We start from the raw sequence: 16,114 nt of genomic DNA, 5'->3' as shown, positions 1-16,114 counted from the left end.
CAGGGTCTTCCTGTGCTGCGTCGCCACAGCCTGGATGTGGGACGCCCGTTAACCCTGGACTCGGGCTGAGAGCGGCCTGCTGGGCCAGAGATGCCCCACAGGATCCATCCAAGCACATGTGGCCAGGAGAGCCCAGGTTTCACGGCCAAAAGGCCAGGGTGCTGCCCGGGCACCCGCTCACCAGCAATGTGAACTGCTCCCGTCATGCCAAGGAAGTCTAGGAGTCCCCTGGCTCCTCAGCTGCCAGCAACTGCCCTTCGCTCCGGCTCAGCCCACCCGGCCTCCCGAGGCCAGCAAGGCCAGAGGCACGTGGCCAAGCCGCTCGCCACGTCTGCGGAAGGTCTTGCCAACGTGCGCAGAGAACACGGCCCCACCGCTCCCCTCCCCAGAACCAGCCCCCGAGAAAGGCAGGAAGCCAAGAAAAGTGGGATCTGCCAGGGCAGTTGAGATGAGGGGGCAGTTTTATTCTCCTGGGGGCAGGACATGGGTGCCAGTGCTTGGGGCCGGCACACGGCTCGTCCCGTGCGGGGCTCAGGGCCGGCTGTAGGGATGTCGCGGCCGGCGGAAGAGGCGGGAGCGTCGTGGCCGTCGCTCTGGCCCTGGCCGGCCTGCCTGGGGGCTGCTCTCGGCAGCCGGGCAGCTCAAAGACGGCCCCGCTTCGGCCTCGGCCTGGTTCTCGGTGCTGGAGCTCGCCAGGTCGGATCTGGAGCTGGAGCCGGAGGTGGTAACGGAGCTGGAGGAGGCCGGCGATTCAGCCTGGCTGCTGGTGCTGGAAGTGGCCAGCTCTGATTCGGAGCCGGAGGCTGCCGCGGAGCTGGACGCCGCCGCCGATCCTGGGCGGCTCGTGGTGCTGGGGCCGGCCGGCTCTGGCTGCGCCCTGGGGGCTGTGAGGGGAGGCGGGAAGGTCAGCAGCACGGCCGCAAGGCCCCGGGGCCGGCGAGGCCGGAGCGGTGCCCCCAGCCCTCCCGCGGGCACAGAGGCTCTGCCAGCCCTGCCCTGAGCACCCGCTGCCAGGCCTTGCCCGGCCCTGGCCCCAGCCCCAGCCCCAGCCCCGGGCCACCTGGCTGCTTTGCCTCTTACCGGGGCCCAGGCCGGCACACGCGTCGCATTCCCAGGCCTCTGCGGCCGTCCGTAGGGCCGAGCAGCGTCGGTGGGTCCCTTTGGAGGCGCAGGAGGAGCACAGCAGCAGCTCCCACGGCCTGGGGAAGCAAAGGGGTCGGTGCTTGTGGCAGCCGGGGCTGGCGGCGAGGCCAGGAAGGCAAAAGCACGGACGGCAAAGGCAGCGCAGCGAGGCAGCGCCCGGCCCAGCTCTTGCGCTCAGCGCCTGCTCCCGGCGTGACGGCAGCTGCTGCCGCGCCGCCACCTGCCACGTTGCTGCTTTGCTCACGTACCCGCTCTCCTCCGCCTGCTCCCTGCCTCGCCGGTAGAGGCACCGGCCGGCGTCGCACCGGCTGTGCCTCTCGTACAGCTCGTCAAAGTGGCCGTCCTCCTCCCAGGTGGGCAGCCTGCAGGAGAAGGGAGGCAAAGTCGGGAGGCTGCCCTGTGCCGCGCGCTGGGCACGTGCAGGACGCCCCCGCTCTCCCGGCCCCCCGCCCCGCTTCCAGCTCCGTGGGGAAGCCGGGGCCCGGCCAGCAGGAGCCCTGCGGGCCAGCACCGCCTCGGGAGCCCTTGGCCCCGCACAGCCCTTGTGCCCTCCTGTCCCGGGAGCCCGGCCCAAGGGCAGCAGGAAACCTACCTGAACGGGACCATGATCCCCATTTTCAACATTTCTGCCAGAAATTTCCTTTTGTTCTGGCATTGCGGGCAGCGGAAGCAGGCCCTGCCGGCGCTGAACGCCTGCCCCTGTGGGAGAGACAGCAGCAGCGTTAGCAGGGCGCTGCTGCTGGGCCCGGGCCGGGCCGGGCCCGCAGGGCGAGGGAAGGGCCTCCTACCTGGACGCAGGCCCGGTGGAACCAGGCCCCTTGGCACACGGGGCACACCATGGTGCCGAAGGAGAGCTGGTCCTCCAGCTGCTCCATGCAGATGATGCAGGGCGTTTCTCCATCCGGAGACACCTGCACCGTCTGCTGGGGGCGATGGTCCGAGCAGAAGGACCTGGGGACACACGGACGAGAGGGGCACGGTCAGGGAGCGCTCAGGCCTTCCACAGTGCCGGGCAGGGGGGCAAAGGGGGCACCAAGGAGCCCTCCGCAGCCCGGCTCCAGCTCCGGCTCCGGCAGCCCTTACTTGTACTCCCGGAAAAACTGCGTGACGCAGCCGTTCTCCGAGGCGCACGGGAGATGGAAGCTGCGGCTGCAGCCCTCCTGCTGGCACGCGATGGCGGCTCCCCGCTCGCCGCAAACAAAGCAGCTCTGCAGAGAGCACAGCAGCCCCCGTCAGCGACGGGCCCTGGGCCTCCACGGCCAGCCCCACGCCCCCACCAAAGGCCCAGGCACCTGGGCCCTGCTGCCTCCCGGCCCGCAGAGCCACCTCCCGCGCGAGGCTGCTGCCGGCGCGGCAGCCGCCAGGAGCTCCCGGCAGCAGGAGCCTTGCCCAGAAGTGCTCGGAGACACCGGCGTGCCTTTCCCGCGCCGCAGGCTGAGCTCTGCCGAGCCTCTCCGCGCACAAACCTCCCCGGCCCCGGCCCCGGCCCCGGCCAGGTCCTGACCTTCTGGGCTGCGCTCTTTATTGTCCGCCTGATATCTGCGGGCAAGAACCCGCAGATTCCTTCCTGGTCCGTGCCGCGCTGCAGCAGCCCGCTGGCCAGATACTGAAAAGCAGAGGAGCGCAGGAGCTCAGCGGGGAGCTCGGAGGCAGCGCGGCGGGGAGACGCCGGGGCAGCACCCGGGGCAGCTCACCAGGCAGCACTCGTGGACGCACAGCCCTTTGGCACGGTGCGTCGGCCCGCAGATGTTCGCGCTGACGTCCGCTCGCCGACACAGCATGCACGCTGCGGGGGAGAGAGCAGGCGTGCCCAGCGGTGAGCGCCGCGCCCGGGCCGAGGCAAGCGTCCCCGCGAGACTCCCCGAGGCCCTGCTTGGCCCCGGCCTTGCCGGGTGACCGCGCCAGGCCGCGGAGCGCAGCGAGCTGTGGGGACGGGCACGACGCCCTCACCCTTCTCGCTCGAGTCCGGCGCCTTCCTCTTCATCATGAGCGCAGGGGTGGTCAATGGAGCACTCTGGAGAGCCCGGCCACAGCCGCGCCGGGGTTTCTCTTCCAGCCGCTGCTCTGACGCCCCTGCGGGAGAAGCGCGTCCCCAGTGAGCGTGCGGCGCGGGACCCCCGAGCGGCGAGGCAAGGCCACCCACTGCCCCCCGGGAGCCCGGCACCAGCCCCTGCCTCCCCCGCCCTCACCTCCCCAAGCTGTGTGGAGGTGCTGCCTGCGCACTGGGGCCCTGCCGGGCCGCGCGGCTCTTTATCCGCGGCCCGGGCGGCCATGTCACAGAGCGCCGCTGTGACACGGCTCCCGATGCGGGGTGAGCTGGCGGGCCAAACATGGGCATGAGCGCTGCCGGCTACCTGCTGTCCTCTGTGACATGGCGACCGCCTCACGAGGGCTGTGTCACAGCGGCGCTCTGTGACATGGCCGCCCGGGCCGCGGATAAAGAGCCGCGCGGCCCGGCAGGGCCCCAGTGCGCAGGCAGCACCTCCACACAGCTTGGGGAGGTGAGGGCGGGGGAGGCAGGGGCTGGTGCCGGGCTCCCGGGGGGCAGTGGGTGGCCTTGCCTCGCCGCTCGGGGGTCCCGCGCCGCACGCTCACTGGGGACGCGCTTCTCCCGCAGGGGCGTCAGAGCAGCGGCTGGAAGAGAAACCCCGGCGCGGCTGTGGCCGGGCTCTCCAGAGTGCTCCATCGACCACCCCTGCGCTCACGATGAAGAGGAAGGCGCCGGACTCGAGCGAGAAGGGTGAGGGCGTCGTGCCCGTCCCCACAGCTCGCTGCGCTCCGCGGCCTGGCGCGGTCACCCGGCAAGGCCGGGGCCGAGCAGGGCCTCGGGGAGTCTCGCGGGGACGCTTGCCTCGGCCCGGGCGCGGCGCTCACCGCTGGGCACGCCTGCTCTCTCCCCCGCAGCGTGCATGCTGTGTCGGCGAGCGGACGTCAGCGCGAACATCTGCGGGCCGACGCACCGTGCCAAAGGGCTGTGCGTCCACGAGTGCTGCCTGGTGAGCTGCCCCGGGTGCTGCCCCGGCGTCCCCCCGCCGCGCTGCCTCCGAGCTCCCCGCTGAGCTCCTGCGCTCCTCTGCTTTTCAGTATCTGGCCAGCGGGCTGCTGCAGCGCGGCACGGACCAGGAAGGAATCTGCGGGTTCTTGCCCGCAGATATCAGGCGGACAATAAAGAGCGCAGCCCAGAAGGTCAGGACCTGGCCGGGGCCGGGGCCGGGGCCGGGGCCGGGGAGGTTTGTGCGCGGAGAGGCTCGGCAGAGCTCAGCCTGCGGCGCGGGAAAGGCACGCCGGTGTCTCCGAGCACTTCTGGGCAAGGCTCCTGCTGCCGGGAGCTCCTGGCGGCTGCCGTGCCGGCAGCAGCCTCGCGCGGGAGGTGGCTCTGCGGGCCGGGAGGCAGCAGGGCCCAGGTGCCTGGGCCTTTGGTGGGGGCGTGGGGCTGGCCGTGGAGGCCCAGGGCCCGTCGCTGACGGGGGCTGCTGTGCTCTCTGCAGAGCTGCTTTGTTTGCGGCGAGCGGGGAGCCGCCATCGCGTGCCAGCAGGAGGGCTGCAGCCACAGCTTCCATCTCCCGTGCGCCTCGGAGAACGGCTGCGTCACGCAGTTTTTCCGGGAGTACAAGTAAGGGCTGCCGGAGCCGGAGCTGGAGCCGGGCTGCGGAGGGCTCCTTGGTGCCCCCTTTGCCCCCCTGCCCGGCACTGTGGAAGGCCTGAGCGCTCCCTGACCGTGCCCCTCTCGTCCGTGTGTCCCCAGGTCCTTCTGCTCGGACCATCGCCCCCAGCAGACGGTGCAGGTGTCTCCGGATGGAGAAACGCCCTGCATCATCTGCATGGAGCAGCTGGAGGACCAGCTCTCCTTCGGCACCATGGTGTGCCCCGTGTGCCAAGGGGCCTGGTTCCACCGGGCCTGCGTCCAGGTAGGAGGCCCTTCCCTCGCCCTGCGGGCCCGGCCCGGCCCGGGCCCAGCAGCAGCGCCCTGCTAACGCTGCTGCTGTCTCTCCCACAGGGGCAGGCGTTCAGCGCCGGCAGGGCCTGCTTCCGCTGCCCGCAATGCCAGAACAAAAGGAAATTTCTGGCAGAAATGTTGAAAATGGGGATCATGGTCCCGTTCAGGTAGGTTTCCTGCTGCCCTTGGGCCGGGCTCCCGGGACAGGAGGGCACAAGGGCTGTGCGGGGCCAAGGGCTCCCGAGGCGGTGCTGGCCCGCAGGGCTCCTGCTGGCCGGGCCCCGGCTTCCCCACGGAGCTGGAAGCGGGGCGGGGGGCCGGGAGAGCGGGGGCGTCCTGCACGTGCCCAGCGCGCGGCACAGGGCAGCCTCCCGACTTTGCCTCCCTTCTCCTGCAGGCTGCCCACCTGGGAGGAGGACGGCCACTTTGATGAGCTGTACGAGAGGCACAGCCGGTGCGACGCCGGCCGGTGCCTCTACCGGCGAGGCAGGGAGCAGGCGGAGGAGAGCGGGTACGTGAGCAAAGCAGCAACGTGGCAGGTGGCGGCGCGGCAGCAGCTGCCGTCACGCCGGGAGCAGGCGCTGAGCGCAAGAGCTGGGCCGGGCGCTGCCTCGCTGCGCTGCCTTTGCCGTCCGTGCTTTTGCCTTCCTGGCCTCGCCGCCAGCCCCGGCTGCCACAAGCACCGACCCCTTTGCTTCCCCAGGCCGTGGGAGCTGCTGCTGTGCTCCTCCTGCGCCTCCAAAGGGACCCACCGACGCTGCTCGGCCCTACGGACGGCCGCAGAGGCCTGGGAATGCGACGCGTGTGCCGGCCTGGGCCCCGGTAAGAGGCAAAGCAGCCAGGTGGCCCGGGGCTGGGGCTGGGGCTGGGGCTGGGGCCGGGGCCGGGCAAGGCCTGGCAGCGGGTGCTCAGGGCAGGGCTGGCAGAGCCTCTGTGCCCGCGGGAGGGCTGGGGGCACCGCTCCGGCCTCGCCGGCCCCGGGGCCTTGCGGCCGTGCTGCTGACCTTCCCGCCTCCCCTCACAGCCCCCAGGGCGCAGCCAGAGCCGGCCAGCCCCAGCACCACGAGCCGCCCAGGATCGGCGGCGGCGTCCAGCTCCGCGGCAGCCTCCGGCTCCGAATCAGAGCTGGCCACTTCCAGCACCAGCAGCCAGGCTGAATCGCCGGCCTCCTCCAGCTCCGTTACCACCTCCGGCTCCAGCTCCAGATCCGACCTGGCGAGCTCCAGCACCGAGAACCAGGCCGAGGCCGAAGCGGGGCCGTCTTTGAGCTGCCCGGCTGCCGAGAGCAGCCCCCAGGCGGGCCGGCCAGGGCCAGAGCGACGGCCACGACGCTCCCGCCTCTTCCGCCGGCCGCGACATCCCTACAGCCGGCCCTGAGCCCCGCACGGGACGAGCCGTGTGCCGGCCCCAAGCACTGGCACCCATGTCCTGCCCCCAGGAGAATAAAACTGCCCCCTCATCTCAACTGCCCTGGCAGATCCCACTTTTCTTGGCTTCCTGCCTTTCTCGGGGGCTGGTTCTGGGGAGGGGAGCGGTGGGGCCGTGTTCTCTGCGCACGTTGGCAAGACCTTCCGCAGACGTGGCGAGCGGCTTGGCCACGTGCCTCTGGCCTTGCTGGCCTCGGGAGGCCGGGTGGGCTGAGCCGGAGCGAAGGGCAGTTGCTGGCAGCTGAGGAGCCAGGGGACTCCTAGACTTCCTTGGCATGACGGGAGCAGTTCACATTGCTGGTGAGCGGGTGCCCGGGCAGCACCCTGGCCTTTTGGCCGTGAAACCTGGGCTCTCCTGGCCACATGTGCTTGGATGGATCCTGTGGGGCATCTGTGGCCCAGCAGGCCGCTCTCAGCCCGAGTCCAGGGTTAACGGGCGTCCCACATCCAGGCTGTGGCGACGCAGCACAGGAAGACCCTGTCCACTCTCCCCCAGGGCCCCTGGTCCCCCAGCAGGGCTGTGCGCACACCTGGGGGCCTCAAGCACACGTCGGGCAGCAGGGCCCAGCGGTTGGAGCAGGGGGAGCTCTCCCCGCGGCGCTCTCAGGCCGGGCGCTGGCAGGAGGCTCTGGGCAGAGGAACGCTTTGCTGGGGTGCTGCAGGGAGATCGCCCCGCGCACTGAAACCTTCCTCAGGGGCCCTGCCTGGCCGCAGGCAAAGAACCCCCAGGGAACGCTGACACGTGGAAAAGCAGCCCTAGAGGCGCGCTCACAACTTTAGCCAGTGCTCTCGTCTCTTGTTAGAGACTCTGTGAACATTAAGGATGAATTATTTCAAGGAAAAATAGCAAGGCACGGAAAACATTTCTGGAGACTACAGAGGCCTTTTTACCTCGGCTACGTGGCACGGAAACCCAAGTCTCTATACAGCAGAGGCAAAGAAATGGGGAGGTTTGCACATGAAGTTGGAGATATCTGTTCCAAAACGGGGATACCAGAACACAGGGAAATTCAGGCACTCTCTTAATCTTAGCACTGCCCTTTGGGCAACATGTGTTTTGGTCTTACACGCTAAACAGTCACTGCTTATTTGACTCATGATAAGCGATTGAATTCCTTTGCTTCTGCCTCTGCCGGCTCATCTATGCAAATACGATGAGACTCTGTTCTGTGCAGTTGTTTAGTTCATACAATTGCAGGCATTTCAAATCGTTGCAGTAGTAGTTATCGAGGCTTCCCAGCAGCAGAAAAGAGGCAAGGCTGTGTGCGCTAACCAAAGGGTCCTCCTGCATCCCCCCGAGAAGGGCTTTGAGAGGGTGCAGAACGCATCCCCTTGCTGTTGGGGAGAAGGCAGGCTCTTCCTGAGCCCCTTTGGCAGCTCCTCAGGCCCGCTGAGCCCGTCAGCGAGGAGCAGGCCAGCGCCCTTGGAGAAGTGCGGCTCGTTGCTCTGGAGCCTCGGCATGGCAGCGCTGTAAGGAGCGCCCATGCATGGCACGAGCCTTCCCTTTAAGGGATATCGGCAGAGGCCAGCCCTACGGCTTTGAGCTGCCTGACCTCGCCGTAAGCGGGGCCGAGGTCTGTGCCTGAAGGGCTTCATGCCCGGGTGGCGCTTGCCAGTTATGGGGACGGTGAAGGAACAAGATCAGCACAGCGAAGAAGCAACGCCATTCCCCAGCCCAGGCGCACCGGCCCAAGAGCAGGAGGACTTTCCCTCCCCAGCGAGGGCACGGCCTGGCGCTCGAGCCCCAAGAGCACCCCAGGCCCCTCCCTTGCGCATCTCGCAGCGTCTTCCACCTCCCCTCCACACCCCCGCCAGCACTGACACGCCCCCCGAGAGCCCGCCCGCACCAAGACCGGCTCCCCACTCACCCACGGCAATCGCTACATGGTGCCCTTCAAAAGGCACCCGGAGGGAAACAGTAGAGGCTGCTGGCGGGCGGGCCACAGTCCTCCAGGCCTGCTCCAGAGACAGCGGTCTGCAGGAGCGCCAGCCAGGGCAACAGCTCGGGCCTGGCAGAGGGGCCGCCCTTCTTGCCCTTACCAGCCCGTGCTGCAGAAGCAGGGTCCTCCTCCAACAGCACGTCTGCGCAGAAGGCTCGAGGCTTGGCTGGAGCCCTCCGTCCGGGCTGGAGGCCAGTGTGGAAGGGCCGGGACGCCGGGGGCACGGCTGGTTGGGGAGGGGCCGGGAGAGGCAGGCGGAAGAGACTCGCCCCTCCCTTACACAGGGGCTCATTCCACCTGCGGGCTCAGCCAAGCTGCCTCATCCTGAGGGACCAAAGCAAAGACGTCGGCCCCTGCAGCACAGGGAACCCTCGGTGCTCAAGGCACCAGAGGCCTCCTGGCTTCTCAGCAAGAGAAAGGCACCTCTTGTGACCCTCAGCCTGCTCACAGAGCTGTCACTCGGCCAAGGCTGTCTGCAGGGCGCAGCGCCATAGGGGCACAGGCTGGAGCCCAGGTTCCTGGGAGCTCCAGACAGCTCAGTGACCCCTTGAGCGCCAAGAATGCCACTGGCCTCCGACTTACAAGGGGCTCTCCCTGCCTGCCGAGCAAAAGCACCATCAAGACAAGAGGCCCCTGCAGCACACGCCCACACCGATTACAGGGTGGCTGCAGGGCTGTTCTTCTGCCTGTCAGGGTGCTACTAGCTTGGGCTTTTCCTTCTCTGCTCCAGCTGTCATGTTCTGTCACCGAGATACCAGTGTCGCTATCTGTGGGCCGAAACACCCCCCAGCAAGGGACTCTGTCCATGAGTTCTACCTGGTGAGTTTCCCTTGGGTCTCCCTCCAGCTTCCCCAGCAACAGTCTCAGCCTCACTGACCTCCTTGACTCCTGGAATTTTGTCTTTTTTTTTAACTTGCCCGTAGGCTGTTGCAGCAAAGGCCTGAGGAGGAAAGACTCTGTGAGTTCTTGCCTGTGGGCATCCCCCGAGGGATGGGGAGGATGCCTGCTTTTCCCTGGGGAGAAGCTTTCTCAGTGGGGCAAGCTGCCCTATCTGCCCTAAGGCTACCCCAAACTCTGTGGGCACTGGTGGTGCCTGGGCAGGGCTGCTTCCCTCGGCCTTGCTCCCTTGGCTGCCCCCAGGTGCCCAGTGTGTGCAGAGGACGTGGGGGTGCAGGAGGTGAGGTATCTCCACCTCTCCTTCCCTGAGGTGAAGCCCCGCCACCTGGCCCTCTGGGTGAGCCTCCCTGCAGGGTGCTGCACCTCTTCTCCGTGCTTTTGGGGGGAGCGCTGCTTGCTGTCCACTTCTGTGTGCCCCTGGGGACACAGAGCTGGGGGCCCCAGTGGAGATGCCCCTGGCAGGGGCAGGACATGTTGCTCTGCGATGGCACCCCCCTGTCCAGCCCCTGGTTCCTCCTCTGGGTGGGGGGCCAGGGCCGGGCCGGCCAAACGGGGCTTTCCAGGCTCCTGTTGGCGCTCCAGCAGTTCCTCGTCTTCTTCTGGCTCTTTGGAGCTCAGTGTTTCCTGGCCACACTGCTCCAGCCTGTGCCTTTCCCCTTGGCTCCTTGCTTCTCCACCTAAGTGGGCTGCACCCAAGGACAAGACCCCGGCCACAGCCGATGGGCTGTGTCCCCTGAGCAGGGTGCTGCGTGCCTGGGTGAGAGCACAGCAGAAGCTGCACCTGCCCATGGGCAGTGGGGCGACACCGAGGGCACACTGGAGCCGGCCACCTTTCTACCAGTGGTGGGGGGGTGGTTGGTCTGGAGACCCTGGGGAGGTGGGCTGTGGGCAGAACGGGAGGGAGACCCTCACCCCAGCTAATCCCGGGGTCATTCCCACCATGCTGATGCCAGAGCAGCCCTGATTTCCATAGTAGACCTCTTGTGTGTCCCCTAGGACGGCCCTTGCAGAGCCCTGTCCCACCCCAAATGCTGATGTTGCGGTCCCCATCCCGTACAAACTCCTCCCTGAGGCTCCCACCCAAAAGCCAAGATCCCCCTGGCTCCTCAGCTGCCAGCAACTGCCCTTCGCTCCGGCTCAGCCCACCCGGCCTCCCGAGGCCAGCAAGGCCAGAGGCACGTGGCCAAGCCGCTCGCCACGTCTGCGGAAGGTCTTGCCAACGTGCCCAGAGAACACGGCCCCACCGCTCCCCTCCCCAGAACCAGCCCCCGAGAAAGGCAGGAAGCCAAGAAAAGTGGGATCTGCCAGGGCAGTTGAGATGAGGGGGCAGTTTTATTCTCCTGGGGGCAGGACATGGGTGCCAGTGCTTGGGGCTGGCACACGGCTCGTCCCGTGCGGGGCTCAGGGCCGGCTGTAGGGATGTCGTGGCCGCTGGAAGAGCCTGCTGCCCGGGCGGCCACTGTTGTGACCACAGACCACTGCTGTGGCACAGCCGCCAATGCGGGGTGAGCTTGTCAAATAGGAGCATGAGCGCCCTTTGCTTCCTGCTGTCCCTTGTGACATGGCCATCACCTCACTAGAGCTGTGTCACAGCAGTGCTCTGTGACATGGCCGCCTGGAACACGTATAAAGAGCTGCATGCTCACTGGGGACGCGCTTCTCCCGCAGGGGCGTCAGAGCAGCGGCTGGAAGAGAAACCCCGGCGCGGCTGTGGCCGGGCTCTCCAGAGTGCTCCATCGACCACCCCTGCGCTCACGATGAAGAGGAAGGCGCCGGACTCGAGCGAGAAGGGTGAGGGCGTCGTGCCCGTCCCCACAGCTCGCTGCGCTCCGCGGCCTGGCGCGGTCACCCGGCAAGGCCGGGGCCGAGCAGGGCCTCGGGGAGTCTCGCGGGGACGCTTGCCTCGGCCCGGGCGCGGCGCTCACCGCTGGGCACGCCTGCTCTCTCCCCCGCAGCGTGCATGCTGTGTCGGCGAGCGGACGTCAGCGCGAACATCTGCGGGCCGACGCACCGTGCCAAAGGGCTGTGCGTCCACGAGTGCTGCCTGGTGAGCTGCCCCGGGTGCTGCCCCGGCGTCCCCCCGCCGCGCTGCCTCCGAGCTCCCCGCTGAGCTCCTGCGCTCCTCTGCTTTTCAGTATCTGGCCAGCGGGCTGCTGCAGCGCGGCACGGACCAGGAAGGAATCTGCGGGTTCTTGCCCGCAGATATCAGGCGGACAATAAAGAGCGCAGCCCAGAAGGTCAGGACCTGGCCGGGGCCGGGGCCGGGGCCGGGGCCGGGGCCGGGGAGGTTTGTGCGCGGAGAGGCTCGGCAGAGCTCAGCCTGCGGCGCGGGAAAGGCACGCCGGTGTCTCCGAGCACTTCTGGGCAAGGCTCCTGCTGCCGGGAGCTCCTGGCGGCTGCCACGCCGGCAGCAGCCTCGCGCGGGAGGTGGCTCTGCGGGCCGGGAGGCAGCAGGGCCCAGGTGCCTGGGCCTTTGGTGGGGGCGTGGGGCTGGCCGTGGAGGCCCAGGGCCCGTCGCTGACGGGGGCTGCTGTGCTCTCTGCAGAGCTGCTTTGTTTGCGGCGAGCGGGGAGCCGCCATCGCGTGCCAGCAGGAGGGCTGCAGCCGCAGCTTCCATCTCCCGTGCGCCTCGGAGAACGGCTGCGTCACGCAGTTTTTCCGGGAGTACAAGTAAGGGCTGCCGGGGCCGGAGCTGGAGCCGGGCTGCGGAGGGCTCCTTGCCCCCTTTGCCCCCCTGCCTGGCACTGTGGAAGGCCTGAGCGCTCCCTGACCGTGCCCCTCTCGTCCGTGTGTCCCCAGGTCCTTCTGCTCGGACCATCGCCCCCAGCAGACGGTGCAGGTGTCTCCGGATGGAGAAACGCCCTGCATCATCTGCATGGAGCAGCTGGAGGACCAGCTCTCCTTCGGCACCATGGTGTGCCCTGTGTGCCAAGGGGCCTGGTTCCACCGGGCCTGCGTCCAGGTAGGAGGCCCTTCCCTCGCCCTGCGGGCCCGGCCCGGCCCGGGCCCAGCAGCAGCGCCCTGCTAACGCTGCTGCTGTCTCTCCCACAGGGGCAGGCGTTCAGCGCCGGCAGGGCCTGCTTCCGCTGCCCGCAATGCCAGAACAAAAGGAAATTTCTGGCAGAAATGTTGAAAATGGGGATCATGGTCCCGTTCAGGTAGGTTTCCTGCTGCCCTTGGGCCGGGCTCCCGGGACAGGAGGGCACAAGGGCTGTGCGGGGCCAAGGGCTCCCGAGGCGGTGCTGGCCCGCAGGGCTCCTGCTGGCCGGGCCCCGGCTTCCCCACGGAGCTGGAAGCGGGGCGGGGGGCCGGGAGAGCGGGGGCGTCCTGCACGTGCCCAGCGCGCGGCACAGGGCAGCCTCCCGACTTTGCCTCCCTTCTCCTGCAGGCTGCCCACCTGGGAGGAGGACGGCCACTTTGACGAGCTGTACGAGAGGCACAGCCGGTGCGACGCCGGCCGGTGCCTCTACCGGCGAGGCAGGGAGCAGGCGGAGGAGAGCGGGTACGTGAGCAAAGCAGCAACGTGGCAGGTGGCGGCGCGGCAGCAGCTGCCGTCACGCCGGGAGCAGGCGCTGAGCGCAAGAGCTGGGCCGGGCGCTGCCTCGCTGCGCTGCCTTTGCCGTCCGTGCTTTTGCCTTCCTGGCCTCGCCGCCAGCCCCGGCTGCCACAAGCACCGACCCCTTTGCTTCCCCAGGCCGTGGGAGCTGCTGCTGTGCTCCTCCTGCGCCTCCAAAGGGACCCACCGACGCTGCTCGGCCCTACGGACGGCCGCAGAGGCCTGGGAATGCGACGCGTGTGCCGGCCTGGGCCCCGGTAAGAGGCAAAGCAGCCAGGTGGCCCGGGGCTGGGGCTGGGGCCAGGGCCGGGCAAGGCCTGGCAGTGGGTGCTCAGGGCAGGGCTGGCAGAGCCTCTGTGCCCGCGGGAGGGCTGGGGGCACCGCTCCGGCCTCGCCGGCCCCGGGGCCTTGCGGCCGTGCTGCTGACCTTCCCGCCTCCCCTCACAGCCCCCAGGGCGCAGCCAGAGCCGGCCGGCCCCAGCACCACGAGCCGCCCAGGATCGGCGGCGGCGTCCAGCTCCGCGGCAGCCTCCGGCTCCGAATCAGAGCTGGCCACTTCCAGCACCAGCAGCCAGGCTGAATCGCCGGCCTCCTCCAGCTCCGTTACCACCTCCGGCTCCAGCTCCAGATCCGACCTGGCGAGCTCCAGCACCGAGAACCAGGCCGAGGCCGAAGCGGGGCCGTCTTTGAGCTGCCCGGCTGCTGAGAGCAGCCCCCAGGCGGGCCGGCCAGGGCCAGAGCGACGGCCACGACGCTCCCGCCTCTTCCGCCGGCCGCGACATCCCTACAGCCGGCCCTGAGCCCCGCACGGGACGAGCCGTGTGCCGGCCCCAAGCACTGGCACCCATGTCCTGCCCCCAGGAGAATAAAACTGCCCCCTCATCTCAACTGCCCTGGCAGATCCCACTTTTCTTGGCTTCCTGCCTTTCTCGGGGGCTGGTTCTGGGGAGGGGAGCGGTGGGGCCGTGTTCTCTGCGCACGTTGGCAAGACCTTCCGCAGACGTGGCGAGCGGCTTGGCCACGTGCCTCTGGCCTTGCTGGCCTCGGGAGGCCGGGTGGGCTGAGCCGGAGCGAAGGGCAGTTGCTGGCAGCTGAGGAGCCAGGGGACTCCTAGACTTCCTTGGCATGACGGGAGCAGTTCACATTGCTGGTGAGCGGGTGCCCGGGCAGCACCCTGGCCTTTTGGCCGTGAAACCTGGGCTCTCCTGGCCACATGTGCTTGGATGGATCCTGTGGGGCATCTCTGGCCCAGCAGGCCGCTCTCAGCCCGAGTCCAGGGTTAACGGGCGTCCCACATCCAGGCTGTGGCGACGCAGCACAGGAAGACCCTGTCCACTCTCCCCCAGGGCCCCTGGTCCCCCAGCAGGGCTGTGCGCACACCTGGGGGCCTCAAGCACACGTCGGGCAGCAGGGCCCAGCGGTTGGAGCAGGGGGAGCTCTCCCCGCGGCGCTCTCAGGCCGGGCGCTGGCAGGAGGCTCTGGGCAGAGGAACGCTTTGCTGGGGTGCTGCAGGGAGATCGCCCCGCGCACTGAAACCTTCCTCAGGGGCCCTGCCTGGCCGCAGGCAAAGAACCCCCAGGGAACGCTGACACGTGGAAAAGCAGCCCTAGAGGCGCGCTCACAACTTTAGCCAGTGCTCTCGTCTCTTGTTAGAGACTCTGTGAACATTAAGGATGAATTATTTCAAGGAAAAATAGCAAGGCACGGAAAACATTTCTGGAGACTACAGAGGCCTTTTTACCTCGGCTACGTGGCACGGAAACCCAAGTCTCTATACAGCAGAGGCAAAGAAATGGGGAGGTTTGCACATGAAGTTGGAGATATCTGTTCCAAAACGGGGATACCAGAACACAGGGAAATTCAGGCACTCTCTTAATCTTAGCACTGCCCTTTGGGCAACATGTGTTTTGGTCTTACACGCTAAACAGTCACTGCTTATTTGACTCATGATAAGCGATTGAATTCCTTTGCTTCTGCCTCTGCCGGCTCATCTATGCAAATACGATGAGACTCTGTTCTGTGCAGTTGTTTAGTTCATACAATTGCAGGCAGCGTATAGAAAACGGTCCACACTTCAGCTATGCATTGGCGGAGCTCAGGAAACATCCCTTTGGAGGAGCCAGTTAGGGAAAGCTATTGGACTTGGGCGCTCTTCCTCCAAGACGCTAACTAGCGTGGCTGTGCCCAGGTCCTTGGAATGCACCTAGCACCTCTGCGGGGACTGTAACCCACAGCCTGGTTCCCTTCCCGCGACAAGAGAGCTAGGTACAAAAATGTCTGTCTGTGACTGTGGCCCTACCTGGCCGACAGTCCAGAAATGGCCCTGGCTCTTCACATTGATCAAAACAGCCCGACAACTTGCCTGAAGTGAACAAGAAGGTATTTTCAGTGGAAGAGACTTGCACAAGCATCTGAGTAAACAACGCTCACTGTCATCATCTTATACACCTGAGCTGTCCCATCCTGCTCCAAGGGAAAGACTCTTCCAAAGTTTAGCAAGCAGCCAGGAAGGATGGGGAAGACGCTAGCCTTCCCTTGACAGCCTTCTCTTTGAAGGCCTACCATCACGTCTTCTGAATAAAACACAAGCGGGAAGTGTAGAGCAGAGGCTGTTGACCCTATGAAATGTGTGCTGTACCAGGGCTAGTTACGGCGCTGCTGAGGGAGCTGGTTCATCTCTGGGTCTCTGGGGGTCTTTGGCAACCATGCTGGAACACAAGCTTTGGCCCAGATGCTGGTGCAGGGCCCAGTGTTAAGCAGCCCAGGCTGCAGCCTCAGGAGGGTTCCCCAGGCAGCAGGAACGCACCTCCCTCTCCCCCGCCCCCGCCTTCTTTTTCTTAATCAAGACATCACTTCAACCGGGTAAAATCAGCCTGCCCTCTATCAGTACGGCTAGAGTTCTGGCCTCTGCATTGGCACAAAAGCCCTACGGAACAGCTCCTAGGTTCCCCCGGCCTTCTCCGAGGGGAGAGTGGTTCCCTGCCGATACTAATGCGCCAACTCGCAGACTCCATCGCGATCTACCAGGTAGGCAGTCGGAGCACGTGCCCTAAGATCTCCTGCACTTCGCCAAAGAGCAGAGGGCTGTTCAAATGGCACAGCGACCCCGCAGGATTTGCTTCACGCTCTTGCCACCGGTCCACTTTGGTTCAGCCTCCGAGCTCTCCCACCAACTTCCACAGAGCTCTTTAGCAGCCACTCTGCAAGGAAACCT

The 16,114-nt window shown here is 67.0% G+C and overlaps 3 protein-coding genes across 3 annotated transcripts; 2 read left to right on the top strand and 1 right to left on the bottom strand.

The window, feature by feature from the left end:
• Nucleotides 1-445: 445 nt before the first annotated feature.
• LOC138061008 (PHD finger protein 7-like) lies at nucleotides 446-3,516 on the bottom strand. The gene is made up of 10 exons (XM_068907517.1): nucleotides 3,498-3,516; nucleotides 3,094-3,216; nucleotides 2,838-2,929; nucleotides 2,648-2,749; nucleotides 2,227-2,351; nucleotides 1,932-2,094; nucleotides 1,736-1,842; nucleotides 1,392-1,505; nucleotides 1,081-1,199; nucleotides 446-884 (listed from the first exon to the last, which is right to left on the bottom strand). Exons 1-10 carry the CDS (start codon nucleotides 3,514-3,516, stop codon nucleotides 532-534), a joined length of 1,317 nt encoding a protein of 438 aa, XP_068763618.1. The 3' UTR covers nucleotides 446-531.
• Nucleotides 3,517-4,720: 1,204 nt separating this feature from the next.
• Nucleotides 4,721-6,457, top strand: LOC138061007 (PHD finger protein 7-like). The gene is made up of 5 exons (XM_068907516.1): nucleotides 4,721-4,756; nucleotides 4,889-5,051; nucleotides 5,141-5,247; nucleotides 5,478-5,902; nucleotides 6,105-6,457. The coding sequence occupies exons 2-5, from the start codon at nucleotides 4,965-4,967 to the stop codon at nucleotides 6,455-6,457; spliced, it is 972 nt and encodes a 323-aa protein (XP_068763617.1). The 5' UTR covers nucleotides 4,721-4,756; nucleotides 4,889-4,964.
• Nucleotides 6,458-11,008: 4,551 nt separating this feature from the next.
• LOC138061006 (PHD finger protein 7-like) lies at nucleotides 11,009-13,700 on the top strand. Its single transcript, XM_068907515.1, has 8 exons — nucleotides 11,009-11,391; nucleotides 11,480-11,581; nucleotides 11,890-12,014; nucleotides 12,144-12,306; nucleotides 12,396-12,502; nucleotides 12,733-12,846; nucleotides 13,039-13,157; nucleotides 13,348-13,700. Exons 1-8 carry the CDS (start codon nucleotides 11,305-11,307, stop codon nucleotides 13,698-13,700), a joined length of 1,170 nt encoding a protein of 389 aa, XP_068763616.1. The 5' UTR covers nucleotides 11,009-11,304.
• Nucleotides 13,701-16,114: the final 2,414 nt, after the last annotated feature.

The sequence above is a fragment of the Struthio camelus genome, chromosome 14 (assembly GCF_040807025.1).
Source record: "Struthio camelus isolate bStrCam1 chromosome 14, bStrCam1.hap1, whole genome shotgun sequence".
In the NCBI taxonomy this organism is placed as follows: Eukaryota; Metazoa; Chordata; class Aves; order Struthioniformes; family Struthionidae; genus Struthio; species Struthio camelus.
The sequence above is the reverse complement of the archived record's forward strand: the minus strand, read 5'-3'. Positions and strand labels throughout refer to the sequence as shown.

Coding starts and splice junctions, on each gene's coding strand:
- LOC138061006 (XM_068907515.1), top strand. CDS start 11,305: ATGCTGTGTCGGCGAGCGGACGTCAGCGCGAACATCTGCGGGCCGACG. Junction 11,582..11,889: donor TAAAGAGCGCAGCCCAGAAG/GTCAGGACCTGG, acceptor TGCTCTCTGCAG/AGCTGCTTTGTTTGCGGCGA. Junction 13,158..13,347: donor GTGTGCCGGCCTGGGCCCCG/GTAAGAGGCAAA, acceptor CTCCCCTCACAG/CCCCCAGGGCGCAGCCAGAG.
- LOC138061007 (XM_068907516.1), top strand. CDS start 4,965: ATGGAGCAGCTGGAGGACCAGCTCTCCTTCGGCACCATGGTGTGCCCC. Junction 5,052..5,140: donor TCCACCGGGCCTGCGTCCAG/GTAGGAGGCCCT, acceptor TCTCTCCCACAG/GGGCAGGCGTTCAGCGCCGG. Junction 5,248..5,477: donor GGGATCATGGTCCCGTTCAG/GTAGGTTTCCTG, acceptor CTTCTCCTGCAG/GCTGCCCACCTGGGAGGAGG.
- LOC138061008 (XM_068907517.1), bottom strand. Junction 2,095..2,226: donor CAGTTTTTCCGGGAGTACAA/GTAAGGGCTGCC, acceptor GTGTGTCCCCAG/GTCCTTCTGCTCGGACCATC. Junction 1,843..1,931: donor TCCACCGGGCCTGCGTCCAG/GTAGGAGGCCCT, acceptor TCTCTCCCACAG/GGGCAGGCGTTCAGCGCCGG.